Raw genomic sequence first — 24,621 nt, 5'->3', positions numbered from 1 at the left:
TAAGGCTAATTCGAATTGAGATGTGTTGCAAAAGTAAAATAAATACTGGATTTCAAAGTTTTAGCATGAAAGAAAGAATGTAAAATATCTCAGGAATAATTTTTATATTGATTATATGTCAAAATGATATTTTGGATATTGGGTAAATAGGCAATATTAAAATTAATTTTACCTACCTCTTTTTACTTTTTAAATGTGTGTATTAGAAAATTAAAAATTACACCTGTGGCTCATATTATATTTTTATCGGACAGCACTGTCTGTATGAATGGATGAATGATATTAGTGGTTATTCAGAATTGATCAGAGGAACTTACAGGTGGTTTCTGAAACAATAGTCTGCATAATCCTTTAGGGATAGAGACTGATACATATATCATATTTCCAAAAAAGGTATTAAATATTATTTTCATTGCTAGCCAAGAATCTCTTAGTGCAGAATTATTCTAATAAAATTCAGTGAAACATCATTCAGTCTAAGCTTGCATATATATCATCTCAAACTTTTGGGCTTTAACATCTTTTATGTGAAAGACTAAAGTTATCCTTACTCACTTTGGGTCAAGGATGACTCAGTAGTCAATCAATGAATCAATCCTGAACTTCAGTGTGCTTTATTTATTGATATTCCAGCAAAAGTATAGCTTATAAAATCCCAGTTTGAGTATCGACAAGTTGGAGAAGTTTTTTCTAACATAACTTAGTGACTCATCTTTTATCTTTTGCTCTTCTCTCAATGAAAATCATTTTCCATGTTGTACTATGATTTATCTGGTTATTTTCAACAACTCCAACTGCCCCATACAGTGATTTTTGTCAAGATTCACCAATTATGTCCTTGTTACTAAACCTCATAGACACTTCCCAGTTGTTGCCTAAGCCTCTCAGCAGTTGACACTGTTGACCACAGAATCCCTCTCAAAATTTTCCTGGTTTTCTTGACTTCTGTACTCATTTGGCTTCCTTATGAACTAAGTAGAAGGTATCACCTTATTTGGGTTCCAATTAGTTAACCTTTAAATTCTAAATTTTTTGGCAACATTTGTTCTGTTCTTTAGAAAGCATATTGCAGCAAGTTTCTCAATGAGTGCCCATTTTAAAAATAATACAAGTGTTGTTATCTCCAATAATTTCTCTATAAGTAAAAGAGCTTTTTTATTATTAATTTTATGCTATTAAATTAAATGTTTTCTTTGTCAGTGAATGAGCATTGATAGGAATATTATTTCAGAATTGCTGTTCTAGTTGTGGTTTCTTTTTCTTTAATTTTCTTTTTTCTTTTTTTTTGGTCTGTAGTTTGTATCTGTGACATAAATTCTTTGGCAGATCTAAGAAATGGAATTATTCTGATGTGTTTTACACATTGGAAAGTAGATAAATGTGCCAGGTTACTCATGGCTTCCCAGTAAATATATTCAACACAAGAATAAGGATTTTCACAACATTTTCTATTATATTCTATTATGAATATTTTTCTCAGGTTTAAAAATTTATTTTGGTCTCCATCCATGTTTTAATGAAAATACCTAATATTTATTGATTTATTATGTATAGGATAAGCACTGTATAGGTATGATTTATTTAATTCTTATAACAACTTGTGAAGTAATACATTTTGTTGTGCTCATTTTATAGATTAGGAAACTGATGCTTACTATGCCAAGAAATCTTCTAAGTGCTTTAAATATATAAACTTTTAAATCCTTTTAACTATCCTACGAGGTAGCTACTAATATCCACATTTACAGAAGAGGAAACTTAGGCATAGAAAAGTTATTTAACTTGACTGAGTTCACACCAAAAAGTGAATAAGGGAGCCAAGATTCAAACCCAGGCATTCTGCCTTTTTAAGCCTGAAGGCTTAGCCATCACCCTCTATGGCCTTTCTAATTTTCACCTTCCTTGCCTTCTCTGATATATCTATTCACTCATCCATTCTGTTCTCTATTCAGCCATGCAACATAAAAATCCACTTCTGCTTGGGGGCAGGTACCTGTGTGTGTATGTATGTATGTATGTATGTATGTATGTATGTATGTAATATTAACAATTTACATAACATTACTTAAGCAAACCCCATGGCATTACTTTTAAGTGCCAACTTCAGTCAAATGTTGCATTCCAGAGACTGGTCTGGTCCTATCCACCTCTTTGGTTTTGTGTTAGCACCAGTCAGCCCCAGGGCTTCTCCCTAATAGTGCTCTATACTTTCCCCCTAAATGGATGCAGGCCCAAGGCTGAAGATTCTTGAGAGAATACTAATTTGGTTCTTTAGCTCTTTGCCAGGAATTGTGGCCAACTTCTCTTTCCTGCAACAGTTCTAGTTCTTAGTTCCACTTTATTGGTTATGGGTATAGGACGCTGACCCTTGGGGCCAAATATGGTTCCTAAGTCTTTACTGCAACCATCAACTAGTTTAAACCCCACAGGAACTCTATGAGGTGATTGTTATTATCCTCAATCCAGAGAATTAATATTAAGGCTGAGAGTAATTGAGTAGCATGCCCAATATCACACAGCTAACAAAAAGCAGAGCTGCCGTTAGACTGTAGATCTTTCAGACTTGTGATGTAGCTAGTAGAGTGTCTGGCACATAGAAGTAACTCATTATTATTTTCCTATGTCTTTCTGTTTTTTGGTTTTGTTTGGTTTGGTTTTTTGAAATGGAGTCTTGCTCTGTTGCTCAGGCTGGAGTGCAGTGGCGTGATCTCAGCTCACTGCAACCTCCACCTCCCAGGTTCAAGTGATTCTTCTGCCTCAGCCTAATGAGTAGCTGGGACTACAGGCACATACCACCACGCCTGGCTAATTTTTGTATTTTTAGTAGAGACGGGGTTTCACCATATTGGCCAGGATGGTCTTGAACTCCTGACCTCGTGATCCGCCCACCTTGGCCTCCCAAAGTGCTGGGATTACAGGCGTGAGCCACCGTGCCTGGCTTTTTTTCCTGTGTCTTTCTGAATGGACACACTGGTTAAGTGAATGGGGAGGTGACCTAAATGTAATTACATTTGTGTGTGTGTGTGTGTGTGAGAGAGAGAGACAGGGTCTCACTCTGTTGCCCAGGCTGGAGTGCAGTGGTGCAATCTCGGCTCACTGCAACTTCCACCTCCTGGATTCAAGTAATTCTCCCACCTCAGCCTCCCAAGTAGCTGGCATTACAGGCACGGGTCACCACATCAGGCTAATTTTGTATTTTTGTTAGAGACGGGGTTTCACCATGTTGGCCAGGCTGGTCCTGAACTCTTGACCTCAAGTGATCTACCCATCTCGGCCTCCCAAAGTGCTGGGATTACAGGCATGAGCCACCATGCCTGGCCGTAAATGTAATTACATATTTATAGCAGATGTATTTCTGAATTTTTTACAGAAAAATATGTGAGATGATCTAGGTGTTTTTATGATTAGAGATGAATTTCAATTATATATGCCCTATATTTTTGGAGATGAAGTTGGAGAATACATGGGATCTTTTAGAAAAGTTGTTTTGCACCTATTTTTTTCATCACAGTTTCCAAGTAACTTAGAACATTGAAGCTTGTGAAGAAAAAGGCCTTATTGAAGTCTTGGGCAAATGCTGCTGTAAGTGGGAGAGGTCTTTAGAGGAATTTAAGGAATGGTGTTGGAAATATCCCTAGTATGCCAAATATAAACTCTTCAGGGAAGCTGAGATTTAAGTAGTTTTCCTACTTTACAATATTACTAGTTAGTTTTCTGAGTCAGGGAGGGAAAAGGGAAAGTTTCTTTGTAAGTTGAAGTGAAATGTTATTTCCTATGAGTTAGATTTTCAGTGAAAAGGAAAGGGAGAAAAATATGAAGAATTTTCCTTTTGGACATCAGCATGGCTCGCATAACCTCATGCTACCTCTACCTGATGCGGCATTGCCATTTGGAATTTCCTGCCACTTGGCATTTCTTTTGTGATTGTGATCCCCTTGAAGCAGCCTTGGATTGTGTCACAGGAATAAGGAGTCCTTGGACAGCATAGCATATGCTTTTACCCAACAATCCAGTACAATATCATGATTAACCTATTTAAATTATACATTCCCTCAGTTACTCTACTGGCTTGCCTAATGTTTCACAGTGTCTAATGGAAATTCTACATATACTAACAATGAGACTGTACAGGCTAATTTAAATGTCACATCTTTGGTTACTGGTTGAAGATATTTATTATAAAAACATAAAATAATGTTTGGTGGTAGAATGTTTCACGGGGTCTGTGGGGGAAAAGACAGGAAGAGAGACACGTGGCAGGGAACTGCTGTCCACATCAGTGGATGTGAAGATCCTACAGGATTCCACCTAAATTAACCAATCCATTAAACAAATTTATTTGTGTATGATCCCTTTAACAGTGAGAGGCTCTGTAAGAATACAGGCTCAATGGCAAATTTCCCTCTGCCACTTGTTGCTAAGTTCACTTTGGCTACAGAGGGTACTTCTGTAGTAGTAAATTAAGCACTAGGCTTAGAATTTGCTGCTTCATTTTGTTATTACATAATTGGCCTGTTCATAAAATACTTATTTTTGTCCAAAGCCTGATATGGGACAATAGATCATTTCAGGTTTGTTTTTCTTTTTTTTCTTTTTCTTTTCTTCCTTTCCTTTCTTTTCTTTTCTTTTCTTTTTTTTTTTTTTGAGACGGAGTTTTGCTTTGTCGCCCAGGCTGGAGTGCAGTGGTACCTTCTGCCCCCGGGTTCAAGTGATCCTCCTGCCTCAGCCTCCCGAGTAGCTGGGACTACAGGCATGCACCACCATGCCCAGCTAATTTTTGTCTTTTTAGTAGAGAAGGGGTTTCACCATTGTTGGCCAGGCTGGTCTCAAACTCCTGACCTTAACTGATCTGCTCACCTTGGCCTCCCAAAGTGCTGGGATTACAGGTGTGAGCCACTGTGCCCGGCCATTTCAGGTTTCTTTTACTGACTTAAGATAGATTGGCTATGGAATTGGCCCAAGGGTTACATCATATTCTCTATTGTGAAAGTATAAACTTACATGAATATTGTCTGCGTTGCTTTTTTGAGTATTTTGCAAAGTTATTGTCCAGCATGAATGATTATATTAATATAAACAATCACTCAAAAACAAAGCATTACCTTTCTTCTTTTCTTTTTCTTCTTTTTTTTTTTTTTGAGATAAAGTCTCACTCTGTCGCCCAAACTGGAGTGCAGTGGTGCGATCTCGACTCACTGCAGCCTCTGCCTCCCGGGTTCAAGCGATTCTCCTGCCTCAGCCTCCCAAGTAGCTGGGACTGCAGGCTTGCACCACCATGCCTGGCTAATTTTTTGTATTTTTAGTAGAGACAGGGTTTCACTATGTTGGCCAGGCTGGTCTCAAACTCCTGACCTCGTGATCTGCCCACGTTGGGCTCCCAAAGTGCTGGGATTACAGGCGTGAGCCACTGCGCCCAGTCAGCATTACCTTTCATACTACTCTTATATTTAAACTGGTTTTAAAATAATCTAAGTTTTATTGGATATACCTAATGTATATTTACATTAATACAATGTGAAGTGTTCAGAATTTATAATCTGTAACATAGATTGTGAAAATGTAGTGATTACCCTTTATCAAAGTTTATCCACACATCATAATTTTTTGGAGTTAAAATCTTTTCATTCATTCGTTCATTCATTCATTCATTTTGTTCAGTAAACATTGAGTTTCTGTTATATGTATTCATTATGCCTTCTTCAACCATTGTTGTATAAGTAAATCATCCAACATCTGGAGAGAGAGCACTTAGTTTTTTCTAGGCAGTGGCAGAATTCTGTTAGAATCTCAGATTTCTTTTTTCTTTTTTTGACATGGATTCTTGCTCTGTTGCCCAGGCTAGAGTGCAGTGGCGCTATCTCGGCTCACTGCAACCTCTGTGTCCCAGGTTCAAGTGGTTCTCCTGCCTCAGCCTCCCAAGTAGCTGGGATTACCGGTGCCCACCACTGTGCCTGGCTAATTTTTGTATTTACGTAGAGACAGGGTTTCACTGTCTTGGCCAAGCTGGTCTTGAATTCCTGACCTTGCGATCTACCCACCTTGGCCTCCCAAAGTTCTGGGATTACAGGTGTGAACCACACACCCGTCCCTTAAATCTCAAATTTAGCTTCTCTTGGTTATATCTCTATCCCTTTGTTTCTTTCTGTGATAACTTCCTTGATAACATGTAACTTGCATTGTTCCTGTTATGAATGTTATGCCTTTAAGTTACAGATAGAAGATTTCTAGGCTGAACGAATAGCAGACAAAGGACAGAAATCAAGACAAATGCTTTTCAGCTAAGATTTTGTGTGTGTGTGTGTGTGCTTTTTTTTTTTTAATTTGGGACTCTGATTTTCATATAGTTCTGTATCACTATACACTGTGTGCATCTGGCTTATAAATTCTATAGCACCTGTGGTTCAACTAAAGGGGCATTAGGGAATCAGAACATGAAGACTGAAATCCCAGCCATGTACAAGGCATGTTCATTCTGAACATCAATTTTCTAATCTCTGTAATGGGAATAACAATTCCTGTCTCACAGCATAGCTGTGAAATAGTGTATTTGAAAGTTCCTGGTTCCTAAACACTAATTTGAATTTTTAAAAAGTTATCTTCTATTCCCTGAATTATCTTTCTTTCTCCTAGGATTATTTTCCTGTTTTTATGTTTGTAATTACTTTTCAGGTTGCAAACTTTTCTCAAATGCCTGATGATTTTTAGTGGTCTATTTATATTTAAGAATAGGACACCTGCAAAGTGGCAGTTATGTATAACTGGTCAGTTGCTGGTTAGCAGTCAATTTTTTCTTTAGTGTGAGTGGGTGGGAGAGTACCTGCTGGGCGGTGTGCTCATAGATGGCATAGCTGTTGGACTAGTGCACTCCAGTTCATTTATTCAATTTCGTAAGAGAAGAACTTTTCCATTTTTTTAGCAGGAAGTAAATGCTTAGCTGCTAGACATTTGGCAGATGGGGAAAAGAGAGAAGGTTTCAAGGAATTAGTTGACTCTAAGGGCCACAGATTTTTCCATTAATACCTACTGTTTTCAGTCCGACATATCACTCCACCTCTAGGTCTTTGCAGGGCTCTGCAGGGCATTTGGCCCTTAGGAGGAGAAGCTCAAGACTTATTCTCCAAGCCTTATTCTAGGCTATGCTACCCAGAACTCTGCTACACTAAAAATAGGGGGATTAATTGACTGTATGCATATTTAATGGTAAGCTGACCCTTCACCCCCAACCTCCTTTATCCCACTTGGCTCCTAAAATGCTAGCAGCCACCCTTTATTCTACAGGAGGAGATAGAAGTCTCTAGGGACTCCATGAGTCCAGGAGGAAAGAAACAGGGATGCTGACATCAGTAGTTTCCCATCAGGGAGCATCCTGAAGTTTTTAGTCAGCTTTTAACCTAAGTAGCACATCATGGGTGACTGGACATCTGAAGAAAGCCTCTACCATGAAAGATAGGGCACAATCAGAAAAAACCAGCATTGCCTATATGGGGAAAAGTAAGCAAAACAAAATGAGCAGAACTCTATCACTGAATATTCTCAGAGAGAAAGGAAAGGATAGTGCATCCATGAAACAGGGAGTATTCAGAGAATAAATAAGGGCTTTTAGAAAACCAAAAACATCGTAGAAAAAAATGGCAAACTTAAGAGCAGGGTTGAAATATAAACTTAGGGAAAGTTCCTGGGAAGTAAAGCAAAACACTAAAGAGATGGAAAACAGGAGAGAAAAGATGAGAAATTTAGAGGTCCAGTTCAATATGTCCAAGATCCAAGTAATAGGAAGACTAGAGGGGAGAAAATAAATGAAACAATACAAGAAAGTTTCCTAGAATTGAAGCATACAAGATTCCAAGTTGAAAGTGTCTATCAAGCACCTACCATAACAGATTAACATAATTTCCACCTCAAGGTACATCATAATGAACGTTTAGAATATAGAGATCAAAGAAAGGATTCTGCAAAGCTTTCAGAGAGAAATAACAGGTCACATACAAAGCCTCAGGAATTGAAATGGCTTCAGACCTTTCAAATGCACCACTAGAGATTAGAAGATAATGAAACAATGTCTTCAAAATTCTGAAGGAAAATTATATCAAACCCAGAATTCTGTACCGAGGCCAATTATGAATTTTATTTGAAGGTAGAATGAAGATATTTTGAAGACATTCAAGGTCCCATGTAACTTCTCTGAGGACTCCCCAAAGGGAGTGCTTTATTAAAAGGAGGAAGTAAACCAAGAACAAGGAAGGCGTGGGATACAGGAAACAGGAGATTCTATAGGGGAGAAAGTTGAGGGGTCTCCCCAAGAAGTCAGCTGTGCCCAGGCAGAGAGGGGAGCCAGTTGAGCCTCCTGAGTAGCTGGGACTACAGGTGTGCACCACCACATCCAGCTAATTTTTTTGTATTTTTAGTAGAGATGGAGTTTCACCATGTTGGCCAGGATGGTCATGATCTCTTAACCTTGTGATCTGCCTGCCTTGGCCTCCCAAGTGCTGGGATTTCAGGCATGAGCCACCGCGCCTGGCCTTCTTTATGTTATTCAGTAAGGCTCTGAGAAACATAAAAACAAACACAAAGTAAATCCAGTTGCGAAGTAAATGGGCTTGTTTAGTTTTCTCAGGGGAAATGTTAATAGGATGTTTCCATGGAAATAATTATCTAAACAAAATAACAATTGTGAGTTTTCAGAATGCGTCACAAAGCATTTGCCACATATATTTTGATGTTAGATGTGCTTGGGATCAGGATTGTTATATCTTCTTGATGAATTACTTCATTTATAATTATTGATTCTCTTTATTGCTAGTTTTGTCTGGTTTTAATATTGTTTTAAATTAATATTTGGGTCTATTTTTCTATCTCTTTAATTTCAACCTCATAGTGAAATGTTTTAAATATGCTTTTTGGTTTTTTGAGACAAGGACTAGCTCTACCACCCAGGCTGGAGTGCAGTGGTGAGATCTCAGCTCACTGCAACCTCTGCCTCTCCAAGCTCAAGCTATCCTCCTACCTCAGCCTCTTGAGTAGCTGGGACTGTAAGTGCATACCACCATGCCCAGTTAATCTTTGTATTGGTTTTTGTTTTTTTTTTGGTAGAGATGGGAATTTGCCATATTGGCCAGACTTGTCTCGAACTTGTGAGCTCAAGCCATCTGCCTGCTTTGGCCTTGCAAAGTGCTGAGATCACAGGCGTGAGCTACCATGCCTGGCAAAATTATGCTCTTTTAAATAGTGTGTAGCCAGATTTCTTTATCCAACTATGGAAATAATATCTTTAAATATATCTGAAATCAAAATAAATGCATTCTATTTTCTGTATGTCATGTTGATCAAGTTTTCTTTATCTCTCCCTGTTTCCATCCTTCTTCCCTCCTGGCATTTTTGGAAGCTCTAGATTGAATTTCTTTTTCTTTTTTCTTTTCTTTCTTTCTTTTTTTTTTTTTTTTTTTTTTTTTTGAGGCAGAGTCTTGCTTTTGTCCAGGCTGGAGTGCAGTGGCGCGCAATCTCATCTCACTGCGGCTTTTGCCTCCTGCATATAAGATTGGCATGCTCAAAACAAAAAACGAAAACAAACCACATTTCTATATGCCAATAGCAACTGACTTTAAAAAAGCATAATAGAGATGAAAACAGCAATCAGAATAGCAACAAAATTTATACCAGTCTAGGAATTAACAGAGATGATGACTTTTTCTTTTTTTTTTTTTGAGACTGAGTCTCACTGTGTCGCCCAGGCTGGAGTGCAGTGGCGTGATCTCGGTTCACTGCAAGCTCTGCCTCCCGTGTTCACACCATTCTCCTGCCTCAGCCTCCCGAGTAGCTGGGACTACAGGTGCCCGCCACCATGCCTGGCTAATTTTTTATATTTTTAGTAGAGACGGGGTTTCACCGTCTTAGTCAGGATAGTCTCGATTTCCTAACCTCGTGATCCGCCTGCTTTGGCCTCCCAACGTGCTGTGATTACAGGCGTGAGCCACCGCGCCTGGCCAGATGACGACTGTTATACACTGAATTTCTGTTAAGTGTAACCACTTAAAACTCTTGTCCCCTTAACTTTTTTTTTTTTTTTTTTTTTTTTTAGTTGCCAGCATTGACTGGCACAGTGGCTCGTGTCTATAATCCAAGTGCTTTGGAAGGCCAAGGTGGGATGATTGCTCGAGGCCAAGAGTTCAAGACCAGCCTGGGCAACATAGTAAGATCCCCCCCCATCTCTACCAAAAAATTAAAAAATAGGCTGGGCGTGGTGGCTCACGCCTGTAATCCCAGCACTTTGGGAAGCTGAGGTGGGCAGATCACTTGAGGTCAGGAGTTCGAGACTAGCCTGGACAACATGGCAAAACCCCGTCTCTACTAAAAATACAAAAATTAGTCAGGTGTAGTGGCACATGCCAGTAGTCCCAGCTACTCAGGAGGCTGAGGTGGGGGAATTGCTTGAACCTGGGAGATGGAGGTTGCAGTGAGCCAGCCAAGATCGTGCCACTGCACTCCAGCCTGGCAACAGAGTGAGGCTCTGTCTCAAAAAAATTAAAATAAAGAAATCAAAATTAGCCAGGTGTGGTGTGCACACCTGTAGCCCCATCTACTTGGGAGGCTGAGGCAAGAGGATCGCCTGAACCCGGAAGTTCTGGGCTGCAGTGCTATGATATGATGCCTGGGGGGGGTGGAAAAAAGGCTCGCACAAATACTTTATAACATTATAATAGAACTTCAAACTGGAATGCGGCAAGGAAACGTGGGGGATGATTAAAAAACAAATCTGTATAGGGTAGTGTAGTGGTGGGGGATTTGGTGAAGGAAAGGTGAGGAAATCAAGAGCAGTGGAGAGCAAGGTATCAAAACCAGGAACTGCTGAAATCCTTACAATAGCTGGGATTGATTTTTCTTTAGATAACACTTTAGAAACTAGGCATTTTCTAGAACACAAACCAGCACCTTCAATTTAAACTTTCAGGAAACTCTTGAAATGTAGGTAATTATGTATCTTTGATGGACAATGGAAGATGCTAAATGCTATGTGAATCCATTAGAAACCGTAAAATGGCAGGTAACCAGAAAGACTTCAGATGCCTCACCTTGTCCTAGAGAAAACTAGTGGTTTTTCCAACATTGCCACAAAACGACCTACTTTGAAAGCCTAAGGTGGTGTGGAGACGGGTTGGAAATAACACTTGGAGTAGGATGATTATTACAACTGAATGAGATTTTTCGTCTTGGAGAGTAATTCAGCCCTCAACAACCTCTTGAGCTTTGCAACAGGAGCAGACTTTTAATTTGTAATATTAGATGCATTTTCATGAAAAGGAAAAAATACACATTCTTTGTTCAGAAAAATCTTTCTCTGAAGGTTAACTTATCATTGTACCATTAATACTTTATCATCTATTTAATTTGGAATGTATCTTAGTGATTTTTTTTTTGTTTTTTTTGGGGGGGTGGGGGATAGAGTCTCGCTGTATTGCCCAGGCTGGAGTGCAGTGGCATGATATGGGCGCACTGCAACCTCCGCCTCCTGGGTTCAAGTGATTCTCATGCCTCAGCCTCCTGAGTAGCTGGGACTATAGGCGTGTGCCACCATGTCGGCTAATTTTTGTATTTTTGGTAGAGATGGAATTTTGCCATGTTGGCCAGGCCGGTCTCAAACTCCTGACCGCAAGTGATCTGCCCGCCTCAGCCTCCCAAAGTGCTGGGATTGTGGGCATGAGTCACTGTGCCCAGCCTATCTTAACGATTTAAATGGACTTTTTTTTTTTTTTTAACTTGAAAACAAATCTGTGTAATACATTTATTTTTGGCATATGTTTATATAGTTTGTGGAATGGAAAGTTAGGAAAAGCTCCGTACTTTTTTTTTTTTTTTTTTTTTTTTTTGAGATGGAGTCTCGCTCTGTCGCCCAGGCTGGAGTGCAGCGGCGCGATCTCTGCTCACTGAAAGCTCCGCCTCCCGGGGCCATTCTCCTGCCTCAGCCTCGTGAGTAGCTGGGACTACAGGCGCCCGCCACCACGCACAGCGAATTTTTTTGCGGTTTTTTAGTAGAGATGGGGTTTCACCGTGTTAGCCAGGATAGTATCGATCTCCTGATCTCGTGATCCTCCCACCTCGGCCTTCCAAAGTGCTAGGATTATAGGCGTGAGCCACTGCGTCCGGCCGCTCTGTACTTTTTATGAGTATACTTCTTGAGTATACTTCTTGAAGCGGAGACACTGAATTTCTCCATTTCACATCCAAGGACTGAGAGCTAAGAGAAGATATTCCTAGAAGCTGCATGTCAAAATGAGAGTGGCTTCCAGTGGAATGATGACCAGATAGATGATCACAGGAATAGTCAGAGGATTATCTTTACAGGTCGACACATAACAGGGTAACCTTGGGGTTATCTATTGCTGCATAAAAAACTACTTCAAAACTTAGCAGCTTTATTGATTTAGCCATTCCACGATGTATACATATTTAAAAACATCGTGTTGTACACAATAAATATATACAATTTTTGTCCATTAAAGAAAACCGTAGTGGGCTGGGTGCGGTAGCTCACGCCCATAATCCCAGCACTGCGGAAGGCTGAGGCGGGTGGATCACCTGTGGTCAGGAGTTTGAGACTAGCCTGGCCAACATGGTGAAACCCTGTCTCTACTAAAAATACAAAGAATTAGCCAGGCATGGTGGCAAGTACCTGTAATCCCAGCTACTTGGGAGGCTGAGGCAGGAGAATCGCTTGAGCCCAGGAGGCAGAGCTTGCAGTGAGCCGAGATCATGCCACTGCATTCTATCCTGAGCAACAAGAGGGAAACTCCATGTCAAAAAACAAACAAACAAACAAACAAAACAAAACAAAAAATCCTTAGTGGCTTCAATTAACAATCATTTTATTTGTTCGTGATTCTGTTGGTGGTTCTTTTACTCTGTTTGGCGTGGAATGGGATCACTCATGTGACTGCATTCAGTTGGCAAATCAGCTGGAGGGTGGACTCACTGTGGGTGCTGGGACAGCTGGGTCTGGATATCCAAGATGATTTCACTTGGATGTCTAGGTCTCCTGGCCTCCTGTCTCTGCCTTCCAAGTAGTTGGGATTACAGGTGTTTCCAAGAAGTTGGGATTACAGGCGCACGCCGCCACACCTTGATTTCACTCACATATCTGATGCCTCAGCTGGGAGTGGTGAAACAACTGGAAACTATCCTAGCCACCCTGCTAAACCGATCCCAAGGCAGCCAGATCTTTTTCCATGGTGATTGAGGGCTCCAAGAAACAGCAAGTGGAAGCTGCAAATCTCTTCAGGCCCAGTCTCAAAAGGTACAAAGCACTCTAACAACCAAAGCCCATCACAGGGTGGCCCAGTGTTAAGGGAAGGGGAAATATTCTCTATCTCTTGATGGAGGACATCCCATGGAAAAACAGCACGTGGGATAGGAGTTACTGGATCACCTTCTGGTTGTCTAACATAAACTTGTTTCTGTCTATTGAGAAATTGAATTGTTTTCAAGTTTCACATGTAGTGCACCATGCAGGTCTGTCTGTACTTCAAGAGGGTGGACCCTGCAGAAGATGATCTCTAAATGTATTCCCAGTATCTGCAGCATTGATAGACACTGGGCAGACTGGTGTAGGGTAGGGCAGATAATAATTTATATTAAAGGTGTGTCTTAAAATTTTAAGGGTAAACACTGTTTTGCCCTCCTTCTTCCATGTCTACAATTGTGCCTACACTTTAAATTATAACACATACATATATAAATTGTCCTTGCAGAAGCTAAAGTTAATACAATATCATTTTCTGTCTTCTGAACAGTGATCTTCACATTATTCGACTACCCATTGAATATTTCTTCATCTTCCTTTGTATTACTATCTTGAGCTTTCATTTCATTTTTTAAAATAAAACATACAGGCCTTAGGCAATTATTCTGCATTGTACAGGGAGTGTACTTTTATCTTTCAGCATAATTGTGCTATTCCTATTTGCTCACTTTTTTTCTTCTGCTTCTTCCCATTACTTTGAAGTCTCTGTATATCTCTTAAATCTGGTAATTTATATTTTTCACATTCATACGTATTAAATAATACGTGAATTCTTTGTACAATTTTTCATGTTATGAGCTCTCTCTTCTCCTGTGTTCAGAGTAGAGTTTACTTCATCTGTATTATCTATTGCTGTATTAACAACCCCAAAATTTCATGGCTTAAAACAACTGTAAACATTTATTATCTTGCACAGTTTCTACGGATTAGAAATTTGGGAGCGACTTAGCTTATGTCTTCGATGAGGTTGCAATCAAAATGTTGGTCTGGGATGTAGTAATCTGAAGGCTTGACTGGAGCTGAAGGGTTCACTTTCAGTGGTTCACCAAAATGGTTGTTGGCAAATTGGTATTGGCTGTTGGTAGGAAGCCTCAGTCCCTAAGTGTATGGATGTCTCCACAGGACTGCTTGAGGGTTCTCACAGCATGGTGGCTGGCTTCCCCCAGAGCAAGTCATCCAAGAGAATGCAAGGTGGAAGATGCAGTGCGTTTTATGACCTACCCTCAGAAGTCATACTTCATCATTTCCACAATATCCTGTTGGTTGCAAAGGTCAGCCCTATGTTGTGAAGGAAGAAACTACACATGGGTGTGATTACCAGAAGGTGAGGATCGTTGAGAGCCATTTAGAAGCTGGCTACTGAACCATCTATTGAGTTTTTTCTCTTTCAGTGACTGTGTATTTCTAAATTTTTAAGACTTTTTTTCCTTTTTTTGAAACAGAGTCTCACTCTGTTGCCTGGGCCTGAGTGCAGTAACTTGATCTCATCTCACTGCAGCCTTGACCTCCTGGGCTGAAGCGATCCTCCCACCTCAGTCTCCTGAGTAGCTGGGAATACAGGTGCATGCCACCATGCCTGGCTAATTTTTGTATTTTTTTTTTTTTTTGGTAGAAGTGATGTTTTTGCCATGTTGCCCAGGCTGGTCTCGAACTCCTGGGCTCAAGCCATCCACCTGCTTCAGCCTCCCAAAATGTTGGGATTACAGGCGTGAGCCACCAAGCTTGGCCAAGACTTTAAACTGGTTTATTTTCCTGCCTGCTTGTTCTTGTTTAATACCTTCCTGCTGTTTTTCTTCTTTTTTTCAATTCTTGTCTTTTAAAAAATAGATGTCATTCTCATTTCATCTCTTTGACAATCCTAAACATAAGAAATCTAAAGTCTTTCACACGGTGTTATCATTTTTATTTTACCAGACTAAATTGGTCTTTTGACCATTGATACTGTTATCTGTATTTCTTAGTTTTCTTTGTATGTTTTGGAATTTGGGGTTGCAAGGTACTTTTTTTTGTTTTTGTTTTTTTGAGACAGACTCTCACTGCATTGGAGTGCAGTGGCGTGATCTGGGCTCACTGGCAACCTCTGCCTCCCAGGTTCAAGTGATTCTTCTACTTCAGCCTCCCAAGTAGCTGGGACTACAGGCACGCACCACCACACTCAGGTAATTTTTGTGTTTTTAGTAGAGACAGTGTTTCACCCTGTTGGCCAGGCTGGTCTCGAACTCCTGACCTCAAGTGATCCACCCACCTTGGCCTCCCAAAGTGCTGGGATTACAGGTGTGAGCCACTGTGCCTGGCCTGCAACGTACTTTTAAAAAAAAATTTTTGGTCAAGTTAATTGAGTACATATGTAAAAGTCACCCTTTTGGGTGTTTTTGTTCAGAGTTTTGGCAAATATACACGATTCCGTAACCACTACCACAATCAGCATACACACTATTTCCATCACCTCAGAAATTTCCCTCCTATGCCTTAACAGTCTGTCTTCTTCTCAAACTCTAAGCCCTGGCAATCACTGATATAGTTTCTGGACCTTTAGTTTTGCCTATTTTAGAGCATCAGTATGACATAAGGTGTATAGTTTTTAGTGAATGGCCTCTATCATTTAGCTGTATTCTTTATTTCTCTTAAGTAGAACTTCTGGGTCAGCAAAAGAATTGATAAACTCAACACATAATGCTTTAATGAGAAATCAAGGTGAAAAGGAAGAGACTTTTTTTTTTTTTTTGAGACGGAGTCTCACTCTGTTGCCCAGGCTAGAATGCAGTGGTGTGATCTCAGCTCACTGCAACCTCCACCTCCTGGGTTTGAGTGATTCTCATGTCTCAGTCTCCCAGAAACTTTTAAACATCAAAGTGAGGAAAGGTAAAAAGGATTTGAAACAATGACTAGTATTGAAGATAAGCAAAGAAGATACAATATACAGATAAAAGAAGCCCCTGAAGAAAAAAATCAAAACAAGGGAATGAAACAAATGCAAACAGTATAATTTAAGAAAAGTTTACAGAAACTTAAAAAAGCAAAATGTTGCATATTGAAATAGGGGATCATGTGGCTGAGAACATTAACCTAGAATGACCTACTTCAAGGCATATTTTTCATCAAAATACTGAATGTTAAAGAAAAAGAAAACATTCTTTAGGTATTTAGGCAAAAATAAAAACATGACCTTTATATCATTAGGAGAATAAAATTATGTTGTTACACTGATAGTAATGCTTTATGCCAGGAGAACATGGAATACCATGTTTCAGATATCAAGGAAAGCACATATGATCCAAGGATTTTGTGTTAAGCAGAACTGGCTTTCAACTATAAAGGGCATAGGAAGCAGCTATTAGCAGTTAAAGAACTCAGAAAATATTGTTCCTAGGAGTTCTCCCTAAGAAATTTAGAGAATGAGGTTCAGACAACTAGAGTAACTAGGGAGATTGTAGTATGTGATGGCTATATGATCTGACAATGAAGATAGAGTAAACCAATAAAAATTGGGGAAAAAATTGCATATTTTAAAGTATATTTCTGAACCCTATTTTGTTCTATTCATCTAATATGTCTGTTTTTACCCAAATATCATTCTTTTGACTACTATTGCAATTTTATAAGTCTTGATGTCAGGTATTATAAATATTCTATTTTCTTTTTCTAAGTTGTTTAAGCGATTCTAGGTCCTGTGCATTTCTATGCCAATTTCAGATTCTTCTTCTTAATTTGTGCAGAAAGGCCTGCTAGGATTTTGATTAGACTGGGTGGAATCTATAGGTCAACTGGAAGAGAACTGACAATAATATCGAGTCTTCTGACTCATAGTTTAACTCTCCATTTATTTAGCTCTTCTTTAATTTTCCTAATCAGTATATTGTGGTTTTCAGCATACAAATATTGTGCTTATTTTGTTACATTCGTACCTAAGTATTTTATGGTTTTGATACTTTTGTAAATGCTACTGTTGTTTAAATTCTAATTTCAACTGTTTATTGCTCTTATTTTCTTTTAACCTTTTTTTTTTTTTTTGAGACGAAATGTCGCTCTTGTCCCCCAGGCTGGAGTGCAATGGCACGATCTTGGCTCATTGCAACTTCTGCCTCCCGGGTTCAAGCGATTCTCCTGCCTCTGCCCCCGACTAGCTGGGATTATAGGCATCTGCCACCATGCCCAGCTAATTTTTGTATTTTCAGTAGAGACAGGGTTTTACCATGTTGGCCAGGCTGGTCTAGAACTGACCTTAGGTGATCCACCCACCTCGGCCTCCCGAAGTGCTGGGATTATAGGCGTGAGCCACCACGCCTGGCCGTTTATGGCTCTTATATAGAAATACAGCAGATTTTTGTATATTGACCTTGTATCCTATGACCTTAATAAACTCATTTATTAGTTCTTTTGTAGATTATTTGGGACTTTATGTGCAGATAGTCATGTCATCTGTGAATAAATATTGAATTATTTCTTCCATTGCAATATATACGCTTTTTATGTTTCTTTCTTGGCTATTACATTGGTTAGCACCTGCAGTAAAACCTTGAGTAAAAGTGGTAAAATGATATTCTTGTCGGGGAAAGCATTCAGTCTTTCCCATTAAGTATGATGTTAGTTATAGGTTTTTTTGTAGATACCTTTTATTAGGTATCAGAAATTCCTTATATTTTTAGTTTGTTAAGAGATTTTTATTGTGAATGGATGTTGAATTTTGTCAGATGATTTTTCTTCGTCTATTGAAATGATATTTCTTTTCTAGCCTCTTGACATGATGAACTACATTGGTTTATTTTTCAAATGTTAAAACAACCTTGCATTCCTAGGATAAACCCCACTTAATCATGACATATTATCTTTATTGTGTATGTTTAGATTGGATTTGCTGATATTTTGTTAAAGATTTTTGCATCTGTATTCACAAGGATATTAGTCTAATCTTTTTCTAGTTTTGGCAATACTGGCCTTATAAAATGTGTTAGGAAGCATTCCCTTCTCTTATGTTCTGGAAGAGTTTTTGTTGAGTTTCTATTCATTCTTCCATACATTTTTGGGTAGAATTCACAAGTGAAACCGTCCAGTCCTGGAGTTTCCTTTGTGGGAAAGTTTTTAACTACAAGTGTGATTTATTTAATAGACATTGGGCTATTAAGCTAACTTATTTCTTCTTAAATGAGCTTTGCTATTTTATTCAATTTATGAGCATGAAGTAGTTCATAATATTGTTATTTCATTAGCATCTGTGGGGTCTGTGGTGATGTCTCCCTTTACATTACTGATACTGATAATTTGTGTCTGTTTTCTTTTTTGCTTTATTAGTCTGGTTAGAGAGTTATCAATTGTATTGATATTTTTAAAGAACCAGCTTGTTTTATTGATTTTTCTCTGTTTTTATGTTTTTAATTTTATTAATTTCTCCTCTAATCTTTATTATTAGTTTTTAAATTTCTGTTGGCTTTAGGTTTAATTTGCTCTTCCTAATGATTTTAATTCATTCAGACTCTTGCATTTCAGCTTATGCCCTCACTTCTCCACAGTGCAGCTGGAATCACAAAAGTCACTAATGACCTCCTGATTAGCAGTGGCGTCATCACCAGTTGTCACCTAGTTTGATTCCACTTCAGCATTTGAACCCTTTTTCTATGTACATTTATATATAGCCTCTCTAATTTCACAGGTCATTTGAAAATCTTCCTCTTAATTTTCTACTCATTCCCTCTAAGGGAGCAGAATTACCTTTGATTGACAATTGGCTACTATTTCTAATGCAAGGTTCTAACACCCTTTTTTTTTTCCTCCCTGCCATTATTCTCTTACTTTTTTCAGCTCCATAAAACTCCCTGTGGTGCCTCATCATGTATGATACAAACTACTTTATCCACAATCCTGTCACTTAGATATAGACAACTCCTTTTTAATTCCATAAAAACAGGCACACATAACATTTTAACACAAATTTGATTGCAACATTCATTACTGCTTTGCAGTCCCTTTTTCCTCAGTATATCATTTATGTATAATATCATTTTATATATCATTTACACTTATTTTTTAAAATGTCATTTATATCTTCTCATATATATTTAAAACTTTTTATTAGAGAGATTTTCAAACATACAACAGTAAGCAGAATGTTATAATGGACCCTCATGTACACATCACCCAGCTTTCATGGTTGTCAACTCAGGGCCAATCCTGTTTCATCTACACCCTGACCTACTTCTTTCCTCCTGTGTTATATTGAGACAAATATATCATTTCCTCCATCCATGTAAATTTGTAATGACTGTATGGTATCTAACTGTATGGATGTACCATCATTTATATATTTGCATAATCCTGTTTTTGGACATTTGTGACTTTTAGTTTTATCATTCAAATTATAACAGTACAACTGCTACCATAATATTTTTAAATAAATGAGATACCACCAGCTTTTCACATTGCTTGAATATATTTTCTTATTTTTATCCCTATAACATCCTGTAAAGTAGTTAGAACAGGTTATATTATCCACATTTTATACACAAGAATTTTAGAGTCCAGTGGCAAACTATTGGTGAATAGTAGAGTTTCCTAAAATTATTCATAAAAATAACACATATATATGGTAGAAATAGGCTGCTTTAAAAATTTCTATGTAAATATTCATTGTACACCTATTAAGTATTAGATACTATGTTGGATGCTTTTCTGTTTAATCTTCACATAAATGCTGTGAAATAAGTGTTGTATCATTTTGCAGGTAGGGAGCAGAGACTCAGATAAGTTAAATAATGTACCCATCATCACATAGCTAGTAAGTATTGGAATCTGGGTTCCAATTTAGGTCTTGCCTTTAATTTCAGTATTCTTTCCAATTTTCCCTATATTAATATTTCAAGGATTACCTCCTTTTCATTAAGAAAGCAAGTAACTTTTGAGCCAGATTCTGCCTTCAAGCAACTTACAGTGTAGTTGGGAAGATAGTACAAGATAGGAAGTCAGTGCCATAGGAGCAGAAAAAAAGTTATTTGGCAGTGGTAAAGATAATGATACTGTCCTTAATATATGCGTGGTACTTTAGGCATGACAGCTTTGTCATTTCATCAATAATTTGTGATATATTAAATACCTACTATGTAGAAAGACCTGTATTCGTTATGTAATAGTGAAGCAAGCTGACTTTTGTCCTTCCTGTTATCACTAGAAACTAAACATTTGAGAAGGAGAAATCAGACAAGATATTTGCATAGTCCTCTTAAGAAAACTATTTTTTTCACTAGCAAAATTTTGTGCATTCTTCTGTTTCTCCTGGCAATCCTGACAATATTCAAAATCCAGGCTAAGGCTCCAGAAAAACCAAATTTCCCTGAAAATAGAATATAGTTATATTGTAGAAGTGACAATTGTCAGCATATTGCCAGTAGTGGAAGAATGTGGTATTGGCATGTGTTTGCTAGTTGGTTTTTGGTTTAGGGAATATTCTAGAGACATCCAAAAGACATAATACTTGTCCAGTTGCTTCTATATAGTGCCATAGTCTAAACAAGTAATTCAACAAAATGCTTTGAAACCACAATACTTGCTCATTCAACATTTGAAATATTTTCACAGAAATTAAATGAGGTACTGAGAATGCACTTGCACGGTATTATTTACATATCCAAATATTTGAAACCTCTTCCAGAATCTAGATCCCTGCAATAAACTGCCTTTTAAAATGCTGCCATGGGGCTGGGTGCGGTGACTCACACCTGTAATCCCAGCACTTTGGGAGGCTGAGGCGGGTGGATCACCTGAAGTCAGGAGTTTGAGACCAGCCTGACCAATATGGTGAAATGCCATCTCTACTAAAAATACAAAAATTAGCTCAGCATGGTGTTGTGTACCTGTAGTCCCAGCTACTCAGGAGGCTGAGACAGGAGAATCACTTGAACCTGGGAGGCGGAGGTTGCAGTGAGCCGAAATTGTGCCACTGCACTCCAGCCTGGGTGACAAAGCAAGACTCCATTTAAAAAAAAAAAAAAAAAATGCTGCCATGTAGACAGGCAGTTAAATATGTGGCCATACATGGTGACAACAAATGTTCTACACCTTTATTAACCAGTAGAAATATGTAAGCTACATGTGTAACTTAAAATATTCTAATAGACACATTAATAAAATTAAAAAGCAGGTGAAATTAATTTTAATAGTATATTTTATTTAATGCAAAATACCCAAACAGTTCAGTGTGGTGTCAATATAAAATATTACTAATGAGATGTTTTATGTCTTCATACTGTTTTCAAATAATATATGAATTATTGAATGAAGTGTGTATTTTACACTTACACTGTATCAGAATTTGGACTAGCCACATTTCAAGTGCTCTTGGACAGCACAGGTCTATAATTCTCCAGCCCTCAGTCATTTTCTGAACCAACTGGAGGCAAGAAAACGAGTGTGTCATTGAAATAGTGTCCAAATGCCCTGAGCCGGTACAGGCCATACATCATTACTTCCATCTTTTGCGGCGTCAGTCCATTAAAAGTAACAGCCAGATCTGAACAGCAGCCTTCTACTACTTGCTGAGGGTTATTAGACAATGCCTCTTCAATAAGCTGTGCGATTGGTTTTGTATTAAATACATCTCTTCCTTCATAATCCTCTGCATTTTCTGCATGAACTCCTGCATATTTCAGGCATATTGCCAGCTGCTTATCTTCAGATAACTTCCAAATCACACTTTGATCTGCACAGGTCTCAGAGTTATTGAGAAGTCTGTTAAGTCTTTTCATCGACTCTGTACTTAAGACAATCCCTCCTTCCACAGTCACGTATTCGAGGTCTCCAGATACAACAGTGTGACCCAGATAGAAGGGTTGGGATGCATCCCTTGTAAACAAAAGATACTTTAAATTTTCAATGACGGCAAACGTAGTGGGAAGTGCAAGAAAGAACCAGTTGTAGTTGTCACCATACTTTTCAAAGACGTATTTGTAAGTGGTCCTCATCTGTACCCACCTGTCATTGCTTTCTATATTGAACAAATTATCATTTTTAGTATTGTAGAGCTCTGCTTTGTCACAGTGTTTGGTCCAGGTCTCTTTCAGTACAGCCCAGTAACTCTTATCTTCGGATTCTCCAAAGATGATACAGAAAACACGAATACTTTTACTGAGTTCCACGAGTATCACTTTCGAAGTGTTTAAGAAATCGTTCCTGTTAGCTGGACGAAGGTGATGGTGCTCGTGGTCTTCAGTTTGACCTCTGTGTCGAATGTGAATTTGGCCAAACATAGTTATCAAAACCCAGGAAATGCTCCCAAGCAACATACCCTTAAAAAATGATGTCCCACTAGCGGAAACCATTTTCCAGGCGTTGAGGACAGTGCCCTCGGGTCAAAGGCAGCCTGGGACCGGGTCCTGGGGGGGTCCCGCGCCTTCCGGAGCTCGCGGCCGCGCTCCCGGTTGGGCCACTCTAGCTGCGGAAGGTCGCTTCTCGGTGGCGTAGAGAAGGGGGCGGGGCAGGAGCCGGACGCGGCCGGCACTGTGGGTGGGGTCCGGGCTGCTGCGAGTGAGAGGTGTGCTGGGAGTTCTGCGCGCCTGGCCTCCCAACCAACAATAACGTTGAAAATGAGCAGAGGTCGAGTCACAGACGGCTCTGAAGTGGGCCAGACATCAGCACTGAGCCAAAAAGAATAAAATTGAGTTTTACCTCACGATTAGTGTATTCAGCCCCTGGTACAACACATCCCTATGTTGATTAGCATCGGGTCCTTCTTAAGGCTTTTAAAATTCTCCTTATATTCGTTTTAGTATTTGTGTATCTGTATGTTTAATCAAAGAATCTCTTCTATACTCTCTCCATCAATCTGTAAGAATGTAAAACAACTCAGAGTTTTTAATTGAAATATAGCACCCACGGAGTTTAGGAGAACAAGTCGCTTCCCTGATGTCATTATGACTTTTTCATCAACCCATCAAATAGGACATTTGAAGCCTTTCTTTCCTCTTAGATTTATTTTCTTGTTCTTAGTATGTGTTAATCAGTAATTTTTAGTTTACAATCCACTGAAGAAAATTTTACTGATGAATACTCTTGAGGTATATATATAGTCCTTGTATTAAAAGTACCAAAACTCTGGCATTTTGATCAACTTTTAAACATGCAAAGAGCCTTTAATGTGCTAACTGTATTTAACTCATCTCCAGTGAACTACTTTAAAATATCCAAACTGATGATGACATGATGAGATTTTTTTTAAGCCTTTTTCAGAAAGGCTTATTTTTCAAAAATAAATTTTTGTATTTATATTTTCCCTCACTTTACAGATGCAGCAGCTTGAGACACAAGTTATTGATGCTGAACGTCAAGCAGAAAAAGCTTTTCAACAGGTAGAGTAAAATTTTAGTTTAAATGTTTTTTCTGCCTCTACTACTCACATAAAGATTGTTTGGCTCATAATGGAAAGACAATCATCAGCCTGCCTCTACATCTTATCATTTTGACTGTTCATAGCTTGATCCATAAAGGAAATGGAGAATCTAACTCTATTTTGTCCATTAACAAATTTTCAAAGGAAAAAAAGGCTGTTTTAGGAAGTTTTATCTTCTGAGAAAACTTTTATGGTAATACTAACTATAATGGTTATGGTAATACTAACTATAATTAAGTTTTGTATATAAATATGTTAGTAGCAGCTTTATTTGTAGTCATAAAGAGTTGGAAATCATATGAATGCCATATTATAGGAGAATGAAAAAGTAAACTATTATCAACTCCATGAACCATTAGACAACCATTAAAATAATTGTTTCTAAGGCTATGCATTAATATGTAAAAATGCTTCGAGTTATATTAGGAAAAGTCAAACCTAAGAGTTAAAAAAAAGGCTGGGAGGAAACACCCCAAAATTTTAATGAAAGTTTAAAATTGTTCGAATTATGGAATCAGGAATTATTTTTTCCCCTATTTTCTTTTTCTTTCTTTCTTTCTTTCTTTTTTTTTTTTTTTTGAGAGGGAATCTTGCTCTGTGCCCCAGGCTGTAGTGCAGTGGTGCGATCTTGGCTCACTGCAACCTCTGCCTCCCAGGTTCAAGAGATTCTCCTGCCTCAGTCTCCTGAATAACTGGGATTACAGCTGCACACCACCACACCCGGCTAATTTTTATATTGTTAGTAGAGATGGGGCTTGTTGGCCAGGATGGCCTCAAACTCCTGACCTCAGGTGATCCGCCCACCTTGGCCTCCCAAAGTGCTGGGATTACAGGTGTGAGGTATCGTGCCTGGCCCCCTGTATTTTCATACTTTGAGTTTTTAAATATAACTTTTGTTTATTAAAAATTTTAAATTTTGTAATGACAGGGTCTCACTGTGTTGTCCAGGATGATCTTG

At 38.6% G+C, this 24,621-nt stretch overlaps 2 protein-coding genes across 6 annotated transcripts in view; one reads left to right on the top strand and one right to left on the bottom strand.

Moving 5' to 3' along the window:
- The window catches only part of PLEKHH2 (pleckstrin homology, MyTH4 and FERM domain containing H2), a 125,247-nt gene that overhangs the window by 8,370 nt on the left and 92,256 nt on the right, over positions 1-24,621 (top strand). For 4 of the 5 annotated variants that reach the window (XM_028831707.2, XM_015112245.3, XM_077959659.1 and 1 more), the window contains one exon: positions 23,560-23,622. In XM_028831707.2, the coding sequence (XP_028687540.2) occupies positions 23,560-23,622 (63 nt within the window). Of the gene's footprint in view, positions 1-14,413; positions 14,616-23,559; positions 23,623-24,621 lie in introns of all 5 variants that reach the window. The other variant, XM_077959661.1, reaches the window with a different exon arrangement.
- Positions 21,429-22,743, bottom strand: C1GALT1C1L (C1GALT1 specific chaperone 1 like). Its single transcript, XM_015112256.3, has one exon. The coding sequence runs from the start codon at positions 22,594-22,596 to the stop codon at positions 21,649-21,651; it is 948 nt and encodes a 315-aa protein (XP_014967742.2). The 5' UTR covers positions 22,597-22,743; the 3' UTR covers positions 21,429-21,648.

Source organism: Macaca mulatta, chromosome 13, assembly GCF_049350105.2.
Source record: "Macaca mulatta isolate MMU2019108-1 chromosome 13, T2T-MMU8v2.0, whole genome shotgun sequence".
In the NCBI taxonomy this organism is placed as follows: Eukaryota; Metazoa; Chordata; class Mammalia; order Primates; family Cercopithecidae; genus Macaca; species Macaca mulatta.
The sequence above is the reverse complement of the archived record's forward strand: the minus strand, read 5'-3'. Positions and strand labels throughout refer to the sequence as shown.